The sequence below is a fragment of the Scaptodrosophila lebanonensis genome, unplaced genomic scaffold (assembly GCF_003285725.1).
Source record: "Scaptodrosophila lebanonensis strain 11010-0011.00,11010-0021.00 unplaced genomic scaffold, SlebRS2 tig00001423-arrow-arrow-pilon, whole genome shotgun sequence".
Classification (NCBI taxonomy): domain Eukaryota; kingdom Metazoa; phylum Arthropoda; class Insecta; order Diptera; family Drosophilidae; genus Scaptodrosophila; species Scaptodrosophila lebanonensis.
Genome location: NW_022060748.1, coordinates 827,488 through 846,841, shown reverse-complemented (window position 1 = coordinate 846,841; position 19,354 = coordinate 827,488). Strand labels below are relative to the sequence as shown.

Below are 19,354 nucleotides of genomic sequence, written 5' to 3'. Positions count from 1 at the left end.
TTATATACATATATAGGTTTGTATGTATGCAGTGGGCCATCGAACACTGTTGTTTAATTGTAATAAATAGTGTTCTATGTTTTCAAATCAAAATTTTTAAAACAACAACAACAAGTTATTGGCTCGCAAAACTTCTTTCGTTTTGATAATTTACGGCTGTTAATTGCATACGAAAAATGCCAAAAGTTTACAGTAGTGCTGTGCGAAACATCGATGTAAAATCGATACATCGATGTTTTGCAATTTTTTCCAAACATCGATGTTTTATTTCCGATTTTCGATGTTTTTTACTACTTGTAAAAAAAACGCGGGAAAAGCTAGGTAAGTAAAAGCTAAAATTTGCATTTTTTAATAAAACCCCTAATATAATACAGAACAAATTACTAATATTATAGATGGATATTGGTGTTGGCAGTGCTTGGAAATGGAGAAGTTTTTTAAAGAATCTAATAGCAAAGGTAATTTTTATCTTGCAGCTGCAGTCTTATTTGTGTATGTGTATTTTCATTATTTGTACATATATTAATATGTTGTTCTATGTACTTAGATTGTAATGCAAACTCAACCGAAATGGATAAGGAACCTGAGGAAGGTGGTCCTAATAAACGGGTAAAATATGGAAAGTCAACTGTGTGGAATTTCTTCAATAAGTCTAAGGATGGCAAGTCTGCTAAATGCTTTAAATGTGGTAAAGTGTATCAAACATGTGGCAATACCACCAATTTATCTGCACATTTTAAACGAATGCATCCTACGTTGACAATTGAAGAACTACCAACGACCTCAAGCTCTATTTTGTCGTTTATAGACAAAAAATACGAAGCATTTTATTTACAGATCTCAAATGATAAGTCCCTTAAGGCATGTATATGCAAGTACCTCTGCGTTCCTGCAACGTCCACTGAAAGTGAGCGCATGTTCAGCAAAGCTGGACTTATAGTTAGCGAAAAAAGGAGTTCGCTTAAATCAAAGAATGTAGACATGCTCATTTTTATTAACAAAAATGAGTGGATCTCAAATAATTAGTCATGAATTATATTTTTTATGTTATGCTTTTCATTTTGTTATACTTATATTCTTTCAATTTATGAAAATATTGTTTTGTTGTTTTATCTGAAATTAGTCATTAACTATAATTTTTTATGTTATACTTTCTCTTGTTTTTAGTTTATTATTTGAAGTTATAAAAATATCGTTTGTTTTAAACCCTTTTTTTCCTTTATAAACAGACAAATCAAAACGAAGTGCCCTATGATGTATATTAATTTTTTTTTGAAAATTTGTTAGTGGAATTTCGATGCATCGATACATCGATGTTCTTCCTCCAAAAAAATCGAAACATCGATGTTGGCAAACATCGATGTTTCCCCAGCTCTAGTTTACAGTTACCGTACACACACAAATACATTTGTATGTATGTATGTACATATGTGTACAGTGAACAATCGAATACAGTATTATAATCAATAACTCTCAAACGATGTTTTTCGATGTATTTGTATTCGACATGTATTACGATATATCAACACAAGTATCGATATTTTCGATATATCGCATTTAATTTTATTATTGGGGTTTTAATATTTATTCACTTTTTCAAATGAATAGTTTGTGTTATAAATTTTGTCCGATCGATTTCAAATTTGGGTAATGTAATCAACATTATATCAACAAATTGGCATTCAACGATTAAAATATAGCAATATGTTTTTTACTTGCCATATATCAAATATCAAATAGTTGGGGACATCGCATACACACACTCACACATACATACAACAAGCAACAGTTCGTGTCTATGTGTGCCCATGCATACATACATATGTACATGCATATGCATGTATGCCTGTATATGTATGTAGCATGTACATACAAAACAACAACAACAACTGCAAGTTGTTGGCTCGCACATCTTCTTTCGTTGTGACCATTTAATGTTAATTGCAAAGGCAAAACGCCAAAAGTTTACAGTTACCGTCGCTAAGCAACGACTGCGTAAGCGATAGTAAAGCAGAAACCGAATAACGGAGCTACGCATATTCTGCTTCGCATTGCGGGCAGATGTATGTATGTATATGATTTGTTCTTATCGATCTCAATAAATAATTAGATTTTGTTATTTAAATATTCTGCTTATTGCATTCAAACTTCGATATTTTGATGGTATCGGTGGCTTCAACTATCGAAAGTTTTACTCTAGCAAATTCAGATGAGAATTGTCAGTGCTTTTTGATCGTGGCTCATCGCTGCACGGCATTGACACGAGTGCCGTGTTTCATATTCCGAGTTTGTGCGTGACCGTATTGACTCAATATGACACGAAAAGGCTCAAATGTGAATTTTAAATTAGGATATACCCTTATAATTATTCCCCCTTTTTTGCAAATCGTCTATCTTAAAACGTTGCGTTATCTCTATATATAAAACAGTTTGTCCTGACTAATTGGTGATCAACGCACAGCCCAAACGGTAAAAGATGAAATTTGGACTCAAGTATCTTTTCATAGTATCCATCATAGTGTAGGAGCACACTAAGAAAGGCTTTTGGAAAATTGTAGCTCCAACGGGGGGAAAACGAGCTTTAAAAAATATTAGTTATAGTGGTCATGTTCGTTGAACGAAATAGTTTGGCAAGAACAAAAATGTAACGGACTACTGAACAATTTTTTGTCAAGAACAGAAAATGTTCATTTAAATACCTTAAATGCCTTCCTACTGGTAACTTATAAGTTGAAAACATATGGGTAGGTTATGCACACACAAAATAAATACAATTGGAAACATTATATTGAGCCGGGTTAAGACGGGCAATACCTGCTAGTCCTGCATATACATACAGCAGTTATGGAAGACGACATTGCGGGTACCAATTTTTCCGTGGCTACACTCTGTCCAAGAACAAGACATGCAGGGTGCACAGGCTCTGCAGGGTGATATTATTCAACTGGACGCCATGCTACAGCAACAACAGCAACCACTTTTGGAAGGCGCAGCGCTGCTGAGACAGCTGCATGATAAAATAGCAACTTCCCAGAAGTTGCTAGAAATCATGCGAGTTCAAGGGCAAAGCGAAATTCCTAACGGGATCAACATCGGCTTCAATGACGGCAAGAGCGGCAGCGTCACAAGTATCGACACCAATAACGGCAAAAGTGGCAGCGACGCTGGCGCCAGCGGCGGCGGCGTCGAAAACAACGCTGATGACGGCGGCGCTGGGCGAGACTGCGCTGTTGGCGGCGAGGATGCCGGTGGCAGCGGCAGCATTTTCAAATCAAAGGCGAACGTTGCTGTCGTGCAGCAGCAGGTAGCTGTTGTCACAGCTATGAATGATGGCCGTGACACGAACGGTAGAGAGATGCCAGATGCAGCAACTGACACTATATCAGCTGTCAGTCAGAAAGTGATTGGCAGAGATGGTGAATGGCCTTTTGCAGCGTTTAAGCTCGCGAAAGAAATACTTTTGGAATTCCAGCGGGGGTCCAATGTACGCAGTTGGATCACCCAGTTGAATAATGTGGCGCGCATTTACGGGTTGGATGACACACGACGCCATGTTTTGTGTGTTAGCAAGCTCAAAACAAGTGCCCTAAGTTGGTTGCACGCTGATCCACAGCGCCTCGGAAAACCAATTGATGTTGGAGCAGCTTCAGCTACATTTTGGAGTAAAAATGTCGAAAGCTGAGCTCCGGCGCAAGTTTGAGAAGCGCACGTGGCAAAAAGACGAAAACTTTTTTAACATTGAGCCGGAGGAGATTCTAGACAGTATCATAGAGGGCATACCAGCGGAGAGTTTGCGTACACAGGCTCGAATCCAATGCTTCAGTGAGCCATGGCAGTTACTGCGGGCGTTTGCAGAGGTGAACTTGTCCAAGGGCGGCAAGCCGAGAGGGGAACCAGGCCGTCCAGTGGGCACTACGGAGGAAGACACCCGTTGCTTTAACTGCAACTCCAAGGGTCACTGGGCCAGGGAGTGCGTAAAGCCTAAATGAAGGCCAGGTTCGTGCTACAGTTGCGACGCGCTGGACCTTTTGATCGCCAGGTGCCCTAAAAGGAATTCTGAGGTCATGAATGATTATGTAAGACATTTTAGAATACATTTTAAGCACTCAAATAACCAATCGATTATTGCAGAATGCATCATAGACACAGGAAGCCCGATTTCTTTTTTAAAACAATCATTAGTTCCCATTCACGTGGAACTTCAAAGTAGTTTAAGTTTGTATTGTGGGCTAAATGGAAGCCAATTAAATATTTTTGGAAAAACCGAATGTTATGTTGAAAAGAGAACATTAAATATTGATTTTGATCTGTTAATCGTGGCAGACAAGTCTATGGGGTAGGACGCAGGGCTTGGTAGAGATTTTATTAATGCATGTAACTTGAAATTTAACTCAAATGAATTGAAGCTGATAACAGTAGATGAAGTTTAGACAGAGTGCGTGTGCTGTGAGATGCTTGGAAACCGGATGTGGCGCAATTGGTGAAAGTGAAGGAGCAGCGGAAGCAGAAATTGTCAGCAGCAAATTAGGAGAGAAAACTTTTAAGCTCGAAGTCCAGGTAGATACAGGGGAAAATTGTTCGCAAATAGTTAAGTTAGGAGAGCATACAGATGTTAGGTTAGAAAAAGATTGTTTCGAGTCAGACATGATGAAAATATACCATTTAGAGGAGAACGATAAGCTGTACAATATTGGAGAGAATGTCGGGTACGAAACCAGATGCAAGTTCACGAAGCTTTTAGAAAATAATTATCTTAATGCAGCAAGACCAAGTGTACCGAAAATAAGATGCGAGATCAGCATATCATTAGAGAACGCAAAGCTTTTTAGTTGTTCCCCTAGGCGACTGTCTTATACAGAAAAGGAGCAACTGCAGAGGCTGTTATATGAATACTTAGGTGATAACATCATTCGTCCGAGCAGCGCGCACTATGCATCGCCAATAGTACTGGTCAAGAAAAAGTCAGGCGATATGAGATTATGCATAGACTTTAAAAGGCTGAATAAGATAATGATCAAGGATATTTATCCTTTGCCGCTAATAGATGATTTGCCAGATAGCCTGTCGGGTAAGAAGTTGTTCACAAAGCTTGATTTAAAAAATAGATATTTTTACGTGTTCGTTAGCGATGAGGCAGTGAAGTATACATCATTTGTAACCCCATTAGGTCATATGAATTTTTAAGAATGCCCATGGGATTGAAGAATGCGTACAATGTGTTTCAGAGATTCGTGAATAATATCTTTGCTGATATGATAAAAAATCATACGGTGGCGGTATACATGGATGATATTATAGTAGCGAGTGAGACGGTAGAGGAGCACTTTGAAATTTTAAAAGAAGTGTTTAGGAGGTTAGTTGAGAACAAGTTAGAGCTCAGAATGGAAAAATGTGAGTTTATGCTTTCGGAAATAAAATATTTAGGATATCGAATTACAAGTGAGGGAATCAGAGCGGATGAAAAGGGGGTGGAAGCGATAGCTAACTTTCCAGTACCAGTGCTTTAGGGTTCGGGGCGGTGCTGGTGCAAAGGAAAGAAGACAAGAAGTTGCATCCAATCTTATATTTCTCCAAACGAACATCAGACAAGGAGGCGAAATACCACAGCCTTGAGTTGGAGAGACTGGTTATCATTTATGCACTACGTCAGCTCAGGATATATTTACATGGGCGAACATTTAAGATATTGACAGACTGTAACTCTTTGACATTAACGTTAAACAAGATAGAGCTAAACCCAAGAATTGCCAGATGGGCGTTAGAGCTCCAGAATTATGATTATGAGCTAGTGCATAAAGAAGGGAAGCAATGCAACATGTAATGGTGACGGAAGCAAGTAGTTTTGAGGATAATTTAGTCTTTTGCCAGAATAGAGATGAGAAACTTAGGGATATCAGGAAATTGTTAGAAAAATGAGAGCATAAATTGTTTGAAATGAGAAATGGAGTAATTTTTAGAAAATCGAATGACAACCGGATTATGTTTTATGTACCAGATAGTATGATAGATCAGGTATTATATAAATACCATAATGAGTTAGGGCATATAGGAAGAGATAAGATGATCGACGCGATCACCAAGACATATTGGTTTCCGCAAATAAAAGAAAAGGTAATGGCACACATAGAGAACTGTTTGAAGTGCATAACATTTTCGCCGAAATCAGGAAAAGAGTTTGGATTGTTGCATAGCATACAGAAAGGCGATAGACCGTTGGACATAATACACATAGACCATTTTGGGCCAATAAATGCTGGCAGAGCTAGAAAACACATTTTCGCAGTGATTGATGGATTTACGAAGCTCGTTAGATTGTACACAACGAAAACCACGGGCACAAGGGAAGTAATAAACGCGCTTAGAGATTATTTCAGATCATATAGTAGGCCTAGATGCATCATTTCAGATAGGGGTAGTTGTTTCACATCGGCAGAGTTCAATGAGTTTACAAGTAAGAGTAATGTTAAGCATATCAAGATAGCGAAGGGTTCTCCGCAGGCTAATGGGCAGATAGAAAGGGTTAACAGAAGTTTAGGACCTATGATTGCGAAGCTTTCGGAGCCGGAAAACGGTATACACTGGGATATAATAGTTGAGAAGGTAGAGCATGCGCTAAATAATACAATACATCGCAGTATCAAACTATTGCCCAGCAGGGTGAAGTTTGTGATGAACTTAAAGGAAAGTTAAAGGAAATGACAGGTTCAGATTCTGGGAGACCTGATAGTATAGAGGAAGTAATAAAATGTGCAGAGAAAAACCAAAGAGTAGCACAAGCTAGTAGTGAGAAATGTTACAATAAAAGCAAAAGGCAGGCGATAAAATATCAGCTAGGGGATTACGTAATGGTTAAGAATTTCAACAGCACAACAGGAATTGCGAGAAAATTAATACCTAAAAACAAAGGGCCCTACAAAATAGCGAAAATATTGAAGAACGACAGATATTTATTAGAAGATGTTGAGGGGTTCCAGGTGTCTCTGCAAAAGAGCTGCCTGCGAGCAGCGATAAATTTAGTCTTAACGACGATCGAGTGAATAAGACATTTGTTACGATTCTGCCACACCGTCAGTGTTTTATTTTGTGTTAAATTCTTTTGCCTTCCACAATTGCTTGACCTCATTTTTGTAAAGATGCTGTAATCTCTAGATCTTCGCCTCTATCTATTCCCGAAGATCCGTATCACCCTACAAGTGAAATTTCGATTTCTCTTTACGAAACTAAAGCCTCTCCCCCATTGGCTCATAAAAGTACACGCCCTTGTTTTCGGAAAGGCGATTTTAATAAGCTCCACAGATTAATTTCAGAAACTGATTGGTAATTTCTGTACGAATCCGCTGACCATTCTCTCCCTTTTCGATGTCTGCATTCCCTATAGCATTGTACCATCTTCCCCAATTAAGACTCCTTGGTTTAATCGCGAACTTTCCAATTTAAAGATTAGGAAATGTAGGTTCAAGCAAACTGGATCTTGTTTGGACTTTTCAAAATACTCTATAACCAAATCGAACTTTCTTCTTCTTAATTCTCAGTGTTACACTGAGTTTCTTGACCGCTGTAAAGCTCGATTTCTTCAAGACCCTAAGCAGTTTTACAATTTTGTGAACTACAAACGTAAAACTTTTCAATTTATCGGTTGATACTGCAGTTTTTCCAACTATTGGGAAAAAACTTCTTCATTATTCCGCTCCACAAAAAAGGGTGCAAGGCAGACATTTCAAACTATCGAGGTATCGCTAAGTTGTCCGCCATTCCTAAATTATTTGAAAAAAGAAGTAAAAAAGCTAAAGTCGGATGTCCCGACTTTGAAATACTCTGTACATATGTTTAGAATAATTATAGAAATTAAAAAAAGTAAGAGAATTTAAAAAAAAAAGTCGATCAATTTGACCTCTTTTGGTATTCGAACTCACGTAAAGGTTGTATAATTGCACTAATACAAAGCAATTGCGTCAATGTGAGTGTATGTATGTATATGTAATATAAAACAAACTTGCACAGCGTACACATATAACGCATCTTTATGCAAAGTTTGGTCTCTCTAGCTTTTATAGTCTCTGAGATCCAGGTGCTCATACGGACAGACAGGGCTAGATCGACTCGTCTCGTCATGCTGATCAAGAATATATATACTTTGTGGGGTCTGCCACGCCTCCTTCTGCCTGTTACATTTTCAGCTCCCGCAAACCTAATATACTTTTGTACATTTTATGTACAGAGTATAATAATTACTTCCACTTTGCAGCATCTGTGTAAGTCGGTTATCTCCCCACCTCAGCATGGTTTTATCAAATATCCAATTTGCTGGAATTTACATCATTGATAAATGATGCATTCCTAGCTAAAATGCAAACTGATGTTATTTATACTGACTTCAGTAAGGCATTTGATTCAGTGAATCACGACCTACTCCTGTTAAAGCTTGATCGTATTGGGTTTCCTTCAAATTTTTTGCTTTGGATTTCGTCTTACTGCTCAGATCGGATATCACTCAACATGTTAGTGTATCTTGGCCCATTGTTATTCAATCTTTTTATAAATGACCTTCTATCCTATCACATTCTCACATACTGATGTATGCTGATGATGTGAACCTCATCCTATCATAACGATCCTATCTTTCCCACTCGCTTGCAGGATGATCTGAACTATGCAAAAATTTGTAGTCGCTATCTTGCACTGGTAACTAAGAACCTGCTCTGTGATATATTTGACCTTTATCTGTAAAGGGAAAAAAATGTATATGGACTATAATAGTTATGATAAATAAAAATATACTACTATTACAAACCTTATAACTTGGCATGAAATTTTCCCTAACTACTTTTGTTGCTCCAAATGAAGTCATTTGAAAGCAGTCGTTGTATTGTTGAATATTCTTAAAAAAAGAGTATGGAATCTGTTCCTATTCCTAAAACCAATGAGTACGATGGCTCTGGAGGTGAAGGCAATGATATCAATTTCACCTTTCCATTTGCGCAACACAATCCATTGGCTTCATTTTTATAGCCTGTACCCAATGGGTAAAAGGCTATACTCGTTTTTTGCGAATATATGTAACACACAGAAGGAGGCGTGGCATCCCCACAAAGCCGAGTCGATATAGCCATGTCCGTCTGTCCGTCCGCCCGTCCGTCTGTCTGTATGAGCGCAAAGATCTCAGAAAGTATAAGCTAGAACAACCCAACTTTGTATCCAGATTCTCCTAGGACTGAGAAAGTACGAGTTTGAGTTTTTTTTTTCGACTCGGCTTGTCATCCTGACCAATAATACATATAATTTGTGGAGTCTGCCACGCCTCCTTCTATGTGTTACATAATTTCGCACAAAACTAGTATACCCTTTGGGTACAGGATATAAAAAGTGTGAACAACATACATATGTACACATCTATGTACATGTACACATCTATGTATTTATGTATGTTCATTCGTTTTGCACTGACAGAGCAAGAAAGGTTAATTAATTAAAAACAAGCAAGGAATGCTAAAGTCGAGCAGGCACAACTCTTAAATACCCTGTACCACCCCACAAAAAAATAAATAAATTTAATTAATTAATTCATTTAAATTAATTAATTAACTAAATTAAATATAAAATATTCCATACATGCATACATATATTTACATTTACATCAGAATCGTGTCTTAGCGTGTTGGTGTACTTGTACAAATGTATGTATGCATTGGGCCTGGTTATATGGCTATAACTTTCTTTCTGATCAACCTATCATAATGAAACTTGGTATACGGATATATAATCACTAACTGGATGTGTCTACCAAATTTTAGTTCAACATTCCAAGAATATAGAAAATCATGAATAGGGGGGAGGGGGGGGGGTGGGAAATGAACAAACTCGTCCTTTCTCGGGCTCAGGAGAATCTGTATACCAAGTTTGGTTATTCTAGCTCTTATACTTTCTGAGATCCTTACGTTCATACAGACAGACGGACATGGCTATATCAACTCGGCTTGGCATGCTGATCAAGAATATATATACTTTGTGGGGTCTGCCACGCCTCCTTCTGTGTGTTACATGTACACTCGCACAAAACTAATATACCCTTGTACCCTTTGGGTACACAGAACAAGCAACAGTTCATGTCTATGTATGAAAAAGTAAAGAGAAACATGCATGCATATGTACACACATATGTATGTATGTATGTATGCCTGTGTACGTACATATATAGCATGTATGTACATTCGTATGTATGTATACATTGGACAATCGAGCACTGTTGTTTGATTGTAATAAATAATGTGGTTTTATGGTTCTATGGTTTTAAATCAAATTTTTAAAACCAAAAACAACAACAAGTCATTGGCTCGCGCTTTTTCTTTCGTTTTGATCATTTACGCCTGATAATTTCAAAGGCAAAATGTGAAAAGTTTACAGTTACCGTCGCTAGGCAACGTCTGCGTAAGGTATAGTAAAGCAGAAACCGAAAGCGGACCTACGCATATTCTTCTTCACGTTGTGGGCAGATGTACATATGTATGTTTGTATATGATTTGTTCTAATTGATCTCAATAAATTATAAGATGTTATTATTTAAATTTTCTGTTAATTGCATTCAAACTTCGATGGAATTATTGATTGTATCGACGGATTCAACTATCGATAGTTTTGATGCTCTAACACATAGAGCATCCGACACATGCCCCTCTCTAGCATCTCAGCTGATCGCATATTTACAGCGACTTACCGTTTTAGTGTTAGCTAACAACGCTACAAATATACATGTACACTCGCACAAAACTAATATACCCTTGTACCCTTTGGGTACACAGAACAAGCAACAGTTCATGTCTATGTATGAAAAAGTAAAGAGAAACATGCATGCATATGTACACACATATGTATGTATGTATGTATGCCTGTGTACGTACATATATAGCATGTATGTACATTCGTATGTATGTATACATTGGACAATCGAGCACTGTTGTTTGATTGTAATAAATAATGTGGTTTTATGGTTCTATGGTTTTAAATCAAATTTTTAAAACCAAAAACAACAACAAGTCATTGGCTCGCGCTTTTTCTTTCGTTTTGATCATTTACGCCTGATAATTTCAAAGGCAAAATGTGAAAAGTTTACAGTTACCGTCGCTAGGCTATACACTCGCACAAAACTAATATACCCTTGTACCCTTTGGGTACACAGAACAAGCAACAGTTCATGTCTATGTATGAAAAAGTAAAGAGAAACATGCATGCATATGTACACACATATGTATGTATGTATGTATGCCTGTGTACGTACATATATAGCATGTATGTACATTCGTATGTATGTATACATTGGACAATCGAGCACTGTTGTTTGATTGTAATAAATAATGTGGTTTTATGGTTCTATGGTTTTAAATCAAATTTTTAAAACCAAAAACAACAACAAGTCATTGGCTCGCGCTTTTTCTTTCGTTTTGATCATTTACGCCTGATAATTTCAAAGGCAAAATGTGAAAAGTTTACAGTTACCGTCGCTAGGCAACGTCTGCGTAAGGTATAGTAAAGCAGAAACCGAAAGCGGACCTACGCATATTCTTCTTCACGTTGTGGGCAGATGTACATATGTATGTTTGTATATGATTTGTTCTAATTGATCTCAATAAATTATAAGATGTTATTATTTAAATTTTCTGTTAATTGCATTCAAACTTCGATGGAATTATTGATTGTATCGACGGATTCAACTATCGATAGTTTTGATGCTCTAACACATAGAGCATCCGACACATGCCCCTCTCTAGCATCTCAGCTGATCGCATATTTACAGCGACTTACCGTTTTAGTGTTAGCTAACAACGCTACAAATATACTCTGAACAAATCTAAGAGTCATTTATCGTTAAGCCTATTTTGTGAGTTTATTCATGCGATTTACAAAAGCAGAAACACACCTTTTACATTCACACTACGCACAAGTCCGCCTGATGTCTTAAATATTATCTTGCATTTTCTTTTTCTGGATCACATTGGGAAAGAACTTGCTACTAACACAGCTCTAAGGCTTAAAGAAAAACTTCGTTTGGAAGGACTCAGCCAGGGGCATGCCAGCAAACTCCGTCTCCACCCGGGAGTCCCAACCCATATGGACTATGGATTCCCACAGGAACAGAAACGCTAGATCTTTCACAAATCAGAACCGGAGCTATCAACGTTTTCGCAGATGCCTCCAAATTAGACGGAAGTGTTATGGCCATCCTTCCGCCTTCCAAAATACTTTAGGTTAGGTTGACCCGGTGGACCGCCGTTGGCAGTTTCATATAGACCGTAGCGATGCTGGATAGTTGGAGATCAGTAGGGAGTTCCGTTTAGTGCTCCAATAGGAGCTTGCTTTGATTTGCAAACGCCAGCAGTGCTTTCGGTGAACATATTGCCAACCTTCAACCAGGCTAGAGTGCACGCATTTAAGTGTTTGACTTTAAAAGTATAGAGTGCTGGGCAGTGGTATACAAGTTGCTCAAGCATTTCTATCGCTTCGGGCTCTTTGCATTTCCTGCGTGTCCTGAGCTATGATACCCATCTTCTTGGCATAGGCAGCTACTAGGCAGTGAACTGTAAGTAGGCCACTGATGAGCCTGCATTCCTTTCTCTGGAGTTGCATAAGGAATTGGGTGAGCTTCTGGTTTTTACCCTTGCATATTGTGCGCACTTTTCTGCAATTGGCAGTTTTGTTCCATTGTTCACCTGTCATAGTCCATGACTTGTGCTCCCATCTGCTGTGGAGCTGTCGTGGTGGTATCGGCAAATAGTTTATATCCGTCCGTGGTTTGCAAGAGTAACCGCCTCATTGCCTTCAATGCCCTGGTGACTGGGGACAGAATAGATATGCACATTTTTTTCCTGGCGCATAGTCTATCTACAGCTTCCCTGCTTGCCAGGACGGTTTTGGGCACCTGTACAAATTTGATGGTTGCTTGGCTATCCACGAAGATGTTAATGCATTCTTCAGTGTTTTGCAGTAACAGGACCTCCTTCGCACTGATATAAAGATCCAATGCATCAGTTTTGGTGAGAGGCCCCAAGTGCCCAGCATCTTTTGCAATACATACAGAGAATTTCTTGCTTTCTTCACCGTTTCTTTGACAAGGGCCCTCCAAGTTAGTTTAGTGTGCAATATTGTGCCGAGTACTTTACTTCCTTTTTAGGGAGCGAAGTTTCATTCACCCTCGGTGGCCTCCATCTTGGAACCTTCTCTCTTCGTGAAGAGAATGATGTCCGTTTTGTCTACGTTGATACTAAGTCCTAAGCCTCTTGCCCACCTTAGTATTTATTGTACAGTAGTAGTGTCCATGACTGAGGTGAGGTCGATGAATATTTACCTGTAAAAATTATGCTTATGTCATCAGCATGGGCAGTTATCTTAAGGGCTTTCTAGCGATATTGTTTGAGGAGTTCATTACAACGAGATTCCAAAGTAATGGCGATAGGACTCCACAGTGTGCATCCATGTACTCTATTCAGAATAGTCGTGGCGCCCAATTTCGCAATTTCTCCAGCTCAGCAGGTTTTCAATCCACGTGTAAATTGTTTTGTGTTGTTTTGGCAATATTCAGATTAAAAGTCACAAATATTTTGTATCTATAAATTGCGGGTTCAACCATGCAGTGTCGTGTTCTGGAGTTCCCAGCGTGAATGCACGTTCGTGTTTTTAAACGCCAACATCCTGATTGTTTTGTGTCGGGCCGAAAAAACCGACGTATGCCCATCTCAAGAAATTCACTGATTTACCGTTTTTGTTTGAACGGTTTCTTGAAGTAACCGCGCTACACATTATAAGAGTTGTGTGAGTTATTTAGCGTTAAGCTCATTCTTTGAATGTACAAAATTGTTGCGAGCTACAAACACAGGGAAATGCGTTTATTTTTCACAACATTCATACTTTGAAATGAAAATATAAAATTACACGAGAATAAAATGTATGCATTTATTTATAACTAGAAACAGCAGCGGACAGAGCTTGTGCTGAGATTACATTTATGGCTATATTTTTCTTCATAATTGACCTATCGCTATATGACCTATAATTGACCTATCACTATACAAGGTGCGTTCCAAAGTAAACAGGACTTTTTGAATCTAGCGCCCCCTGGTGGCGCTATCTATATGTCGACAGGTGCGTTAAAATCTGCTGTCTTTATCGATTGTCCAGTGAGAATTTCATGATATTTCATCGATTGGAAGTGATCATAATGCTATGGGGATGTTTTTCATTGTTTGGGTGTTAGTCCAATATTTTGGTATAAGGACGAAATCTACGTTGTGGATTACGTTAATATACTTAACATATTCTGAGGAAGAAATGCCGGTAACGTATGAGTTTGGGACCCAAAACACACTTCGCAGCTTACAAAAACAAAGTTTCATGAAATCAAAGGTTCTTTGATGGAACGGATTTCACAATGACCTAATTCCCATAGAGGCACCTATGGGGGATATAAATAAAGAATATTTTTGGGCTTAAGTCCAAAAACAGATGATTTATGGTAAAATGTGCAGACCGTATGTTATGCCATAAATCCCGCAGCGTTTGGTTCATACTGGCGGAATCTATGGGTCGTCCAGGCGCAGAAGCTGTAAAAAATCATGGTGGCACTATTAAATATTGGTAACAAAAAAAGATAAAAAGATAAAAATACGTTTTTTTTTCACTTGTAAAGAAGTTATTTTTCCAGCTGAGGTAATGCTGTCCAGGAGGGATCCTGGACAAGAAAATTTGTATGTTGCGGGGCCTTGCGACCAGTGTGCGATGCACACTGTAGGGGACTATTGGCAGTGACACGTGGAATTTGCGTTCACTGGTTGATGCCCGATGAACGAAAGTTCGACGCATCTACCAAACTGCCGCCGTCTTGCAATTGTGGTTAACGACACTGCAATTACAAGACATCATCAATCTGGCTCTGCCGATTTCGTGGTTTATAACACCTTAGTGGCCCAGCAGATATAACCACCAACATGCCATAATTCCCACGAAATATTAGCCCCACTTCGTTGTACTCCTCCAGATTGTCCTAAGACCGAGAAAGGACGAGTTTGTGTTTTTTTCTGATACACCCCCAACTACTGTAACTCCTGTAATTTTGAATTCAAATTTGGCATACACATCCAGTTTGTTGTTATGTATCCGTATGCCAAGATTCATCATGATAGGTCAATTCTGAAAGAAGTTATGGCCATATGTAAAATCGCTGCTCATGCTCTGCGGCAGCGCTGCCCGCAGCTGTTGTTGTTGCTGCTTTGGTTCAACTTTGTGCAACATGCATACACGGATATAAACACGCAGAGACACGATTCTGATGTAAATGTAGGCTGTTGAAACGGTACATGAACGTCTCAACTTTTGTATATACATATGTATTGAATTATTTGTATTTAATTAAATTAAATTAATATCCTTTTTTTAAATTAATTAAAAAATTTTTTTTTTTCTTTTTGGTGGGAGGTACAGGGTATTTAAGAGTTGAGCTTGCTCGACTTTGGCTTTCCTTTCTTGTTTAATTTCAACATGTTATCTGATAAATATTTAGTAAAAATAATTACATTCTGAAAGAAACAATTTTTATGGAAGAAAAATCTAATAAACGAAGACAATATTGTCGTTTTTATTATTTTTTCCATCACTGTATGTACATACATACATACATATGTCTCTGTATGTACTTATTGAATATTTCTTTGTTTATTTTGTTTTTTTTTTTTGTGCGTAGGTACACGGTATTTAAAAGCTGAGCCCGTTCGACTCCTCTATTTCTTTGCTTTAATTTGTAATGTTATTGCAGGTTCTTGAACCACTACTTGCTGCAAAAATAGCTACATGGAAATTCCTACATAATTAAAACGGCAATAGACTCCGATGTACAATGTACATAATACACACAAAATATGAAATTCGACTATAGTATAAATACATACATACGTGCATTAATCACGACATAAAATCGGATTTTTTTGAATTGTGTTTAACTAACCATTTAAAAAAAAAAAACGAAACCATTGTTTACTAAATGTTCTCTATATAAAAGTATTGATCGCAACCTTATTGCTTAAGTAGAAATTTTTCTTGGCTTCACAGCAAACAGACTTTCCACAAAAAGCAATTTACAAGTCATGGTAAGTGCCCATTCTGGTGTGAATTTTACTCAGCAACCGGTAGCGTCTAATAAAACTTTCACCAGCTTTAATCCTATTAAACGAGGTACATATGTATGTATGCATATATAGAGAACAGCTGCAAAATCATCGATTATAAGTGCATCTCAAAAATAAAATCGATTATTGTTAACTGAACTAAATTAAGTATTACAGGACTTCACAGAAAACTTAACTGGTTTCGGCTACAATTGATTTTGAAATCCCCCAAAAAATCCGACGGCCTTCGAAAGATTTCATTTTTTCGAAGTTCCCCTCCGAGTCAGCAACAGCTGACAGTAGACGCTCGCACTTGAGTGACTAATGTTATATAAATCCTACAACGCACTCAGCTATCAGTCGACGATTACATTTGGCTGACTAATTGTGTTTAAATTCTGTAACATACTATGTTAAATAAGAATCAAATATGCCAAATGTATTAATATTAGCTAGGAAAGAATTTGCGGAAACGCCAATTAAATGTTGAAAAAATACAACGCAAATATTTGAGAGGCGCATCTGATCTGAAGTCCACTTATTTTGCTTATTACAAATTACATTTATTTGAAAAAGTTTTTATAACATTTGGAATTTTTCGCAACGTCGGGGTGTGCTTCCATAAATTACGTCCAGTTGTGGCGACCTATGTTTTCCCCTACAAAAAACTAGCATTTGAAATTGAATTCAGAAATTACAGAAATGTACTTACATATTGTTTCCCCGGTCCGTATTGTATATTCAAATGACAGTTTATGACCATTCACATTTTCGGTAACAGACTTGCCCAATCGGCGACACACAATTTTTGCCAAGTTTGTTTAATTAATACACAGTTTGTTGCATCGGACCGGTCACGAAAGAAGAAATTCGACGTGACAGCACCGGAGAAGGGCGGCAATCGTTTAATTCACAGCAGCGCCATCTAGCGGTATCGAGCGAGGAGCCGGGTGGTCAACTAGGGATGCACAGGCGCAGAGTTGCGGTTCGATATGTATATACAGCTGTGTTCAAAATAATAGTAGTGCTTTCATAAAAATTTAGTTCGTTCAAAAAATGTATGCATTGGTGTTTTAATGAACTTAAAATAATTTGTATTATTAAGTAAACAAGTAAATCATAAAAAAATAATAACAAATTCTGGTCATATAACAATTTAAATAATTTTTTTACAAAACTTCATTAATTTGGTCGCTCAAAATGTGTTTCATTTGTTGGCCTCTTACTTATTCCAACTGATCCAAGTAATACGGTTTTTATTTTAATTACTCATATTAGGACTTTCTAAATAATATTAGTATTTTGTAGCATAGCCTTCGTGTGCAAGAACTGCAGCACATCGCTTTGGCATGGGGTCCACGGGATTGTGACATCTTTGAAGAGGAATGGAACTCCAAGCATGTCTAACTGGTTCGCAAAGCTTTTCAAAATTAGTTGGTTTACGCTTGGAAACTTCCTTCTTCACATCGTACCATAAATTCTCAATCGGGTTGAGATCTGGAGACTGTGACGGCCATTCTAGTACATTGATCCTGTTAGTTTGAAACCATTGTTTGGCAACATTACTTGTGTGCTTCGGATCATTATCCTGCTGGAATACCCAAATTAGTGGCATTTCAACACTGGCATATGGCAGCACCTTTTCTGCATTATATGCACATAAAGGTGGCGATCCATGAAATTCCGGATCCAATATAAGGCCCAGTGCCGTAATACGAAAAACTGACTCAGATCATAATACGAGCTGCTCCGTGTTTTACGGTTTTCGTTGTTAATCGAGGGTGCCATTCAGTATTGGTGGCCGGCTAACATACTGACGAGACCCAGTTCCACCATAAGCGCGATTTTCGATTCATCTGACCATAAAATGTTTATCCATTACTGCACAGGCCAATCAAAGTGGTCTTGGGCAAATTTAATTCGCTTGGCCAGATGTTTTTTTGTGAGAAGGGGCACTTTCCTTGGACTCCGAGCTGCCAAATTATTTTGAGTTTTTGAATGCGTGCACGTCGTTCAGGTGTGCAGTGCTTGGCTCTACCCATATCAGAAAAAAACAAACTAAATTGTGTATTGGAAACTATTGTAAACTATTAAAAAATAATAGAATTTACTTTTTGCAACTTTTCGTGAGCTTAAGGAGCGACACACTTAATATTTTTGGAATGTTTGTGCAAGCACTACTATTATTTTGAGCGCGTAAAATTGGGACTAGCTGTGGAAAATGCAAACAACAACAACAAGTGCACCAAAAGCTAAAGTAACGCGACATTTTATAGTGCTTGTTGTAGATCACATAGGCAGAAAGAAAGGATTAAAAATGAAAGGAAACACAAAAATACGATACGGTAGAACGTAGTGAAAAATATCACTACTATTATTTTGAGCACAACTGTATATATTGTATATATATACATATATATGTAGGAGCACACTAAGAAACCTTTTGGAAAATTAAATATATAAATTAAAATTAATATATATATATATATATATATATATATATATATATATATATATATATATATATATATATATATATATATATATATATATATATATATATATATATATATATATATATATATATATATATATATATATATAGCTAGAATTTTCCAAAAGGTTTCTTAGTGTGCTCCTACACCATGATGGATACTATGAAACGATACTTGAGTCCAAATTTAAATTCACATTTGAGTCTTTTCGTGCCATATTGAGTCAATACGGCCACGCACAAACTCGGAATATGAAACACGGCACTCGTGTCAATGCCGTGCAGCGATGAGCCACGATCAAAAAGCACTGGCACCGATACCATCAAAATATTGAAGTTTGAATGCAATAAGCAGAATATTTAAATAATGAAATCGAATTATTTATTGAGATCAATAAGAACAAATCATATACATACATACATACATCTGCCCGCAATGCGAAGCAGAATATGCGTAGCTCCGTTATTCGGTTTCTGCTTTACTATCGCTTACGCAGTCGTTGCCTAGCGACGGTAACTGTAACATTTTGGCGTTTTGCCTTTGCAATTAACATTAAATGGTCAAAACGAAAGAAGAAGAGCGAGCTAATGACTTGCAGTTGTTGTTGTTTTTAGAGCATTATTTTTTTTTACAATCAAACAACTGTGTTCGATTGCCCAATGTATACATTAATACTAATGTACATACATGCTATATTCATACCCAGGCATACAT

General features: G+C 37.5%; 2 protein-coding genes and 1 long non-coding RNA gene across 9 annotated transcripts in view; 1 reads left to right on the top strand and 2 right to left on the bottom strand.

Moving 5' to 3' along the window:
* LOC115633471 overlaps positions 1-16,177 on the bottom strand; it is a 48,443-nt gene extending 32,266 nt beyond the window's left edge. For all 6 annotated transcript variants that reach the window (XM_030530931.1, XM_030530934.1, XM_030530933.1 and 3 more), the window contains exon 1: positions 15,986-16,177. The gene's annotated coding sequence lies outside the window, so the exon portion shown is untranslated. The remainder of the gene's footprint in view (positions 1-15,985) is intronic.
* Positions 381-1,109, top strand: LOC115633472. Of its 2 annotated transcripts, XM_030530936.1 has the most exons (3): positions 381-458; positions 548-609; positions 838-1,109. In XM_030530936.1, exons 1-3 carry the CDS (start codon positions 425-427, stop codon positions 1,024-1,026), a joined length of 285 nt encoding a protein of 94 aa, XP_030386796.1. In that variant the 5' UTR covers positions 381-424; the 3' UTR covers positions 1,027-1,109. The 2 variants fall into 2 exon arrangements, with proteins under 2 accessions (XP_030386796.1, XP_030386795.1); XM_030530935.1 differs by having other exon boundaries at positions 391-458; positions 548-1,100.
* Positions 16,178-16,686: 509 nt separating the features above from the next.
* Positions 16,687-17,168, bottom strand: LOC115633476. Its single transcript, XR_003996351.1, has 2 exons — positions 16,858-17,168; positions 16,687-16,803 (listed from the first exon to the last, which is right to left on the bottom strand). It is a non-coding gene; the product is annotated as an uncharacterized LOC115633476 (long non-coding RNA).
* Positions 17,169-19,354: the final 2,186 nt, after the last annotated feature.

Bases quoted from the DNA above. Each gene is read 5' to 3' on its own strand.
- LOC115633472 (XM_030530935.1), top strand. From the start codon at position 425: ATGGAGAAGTTTTTTAAAGAATCTAATAGCAAAG. The intron at 459-547 runs GTAATTTTTATC...CTATGTACTTAG, and splicing joins TAAAGAATCTAATAGCAAAG to ATTGTAATGCAAACTCAACC.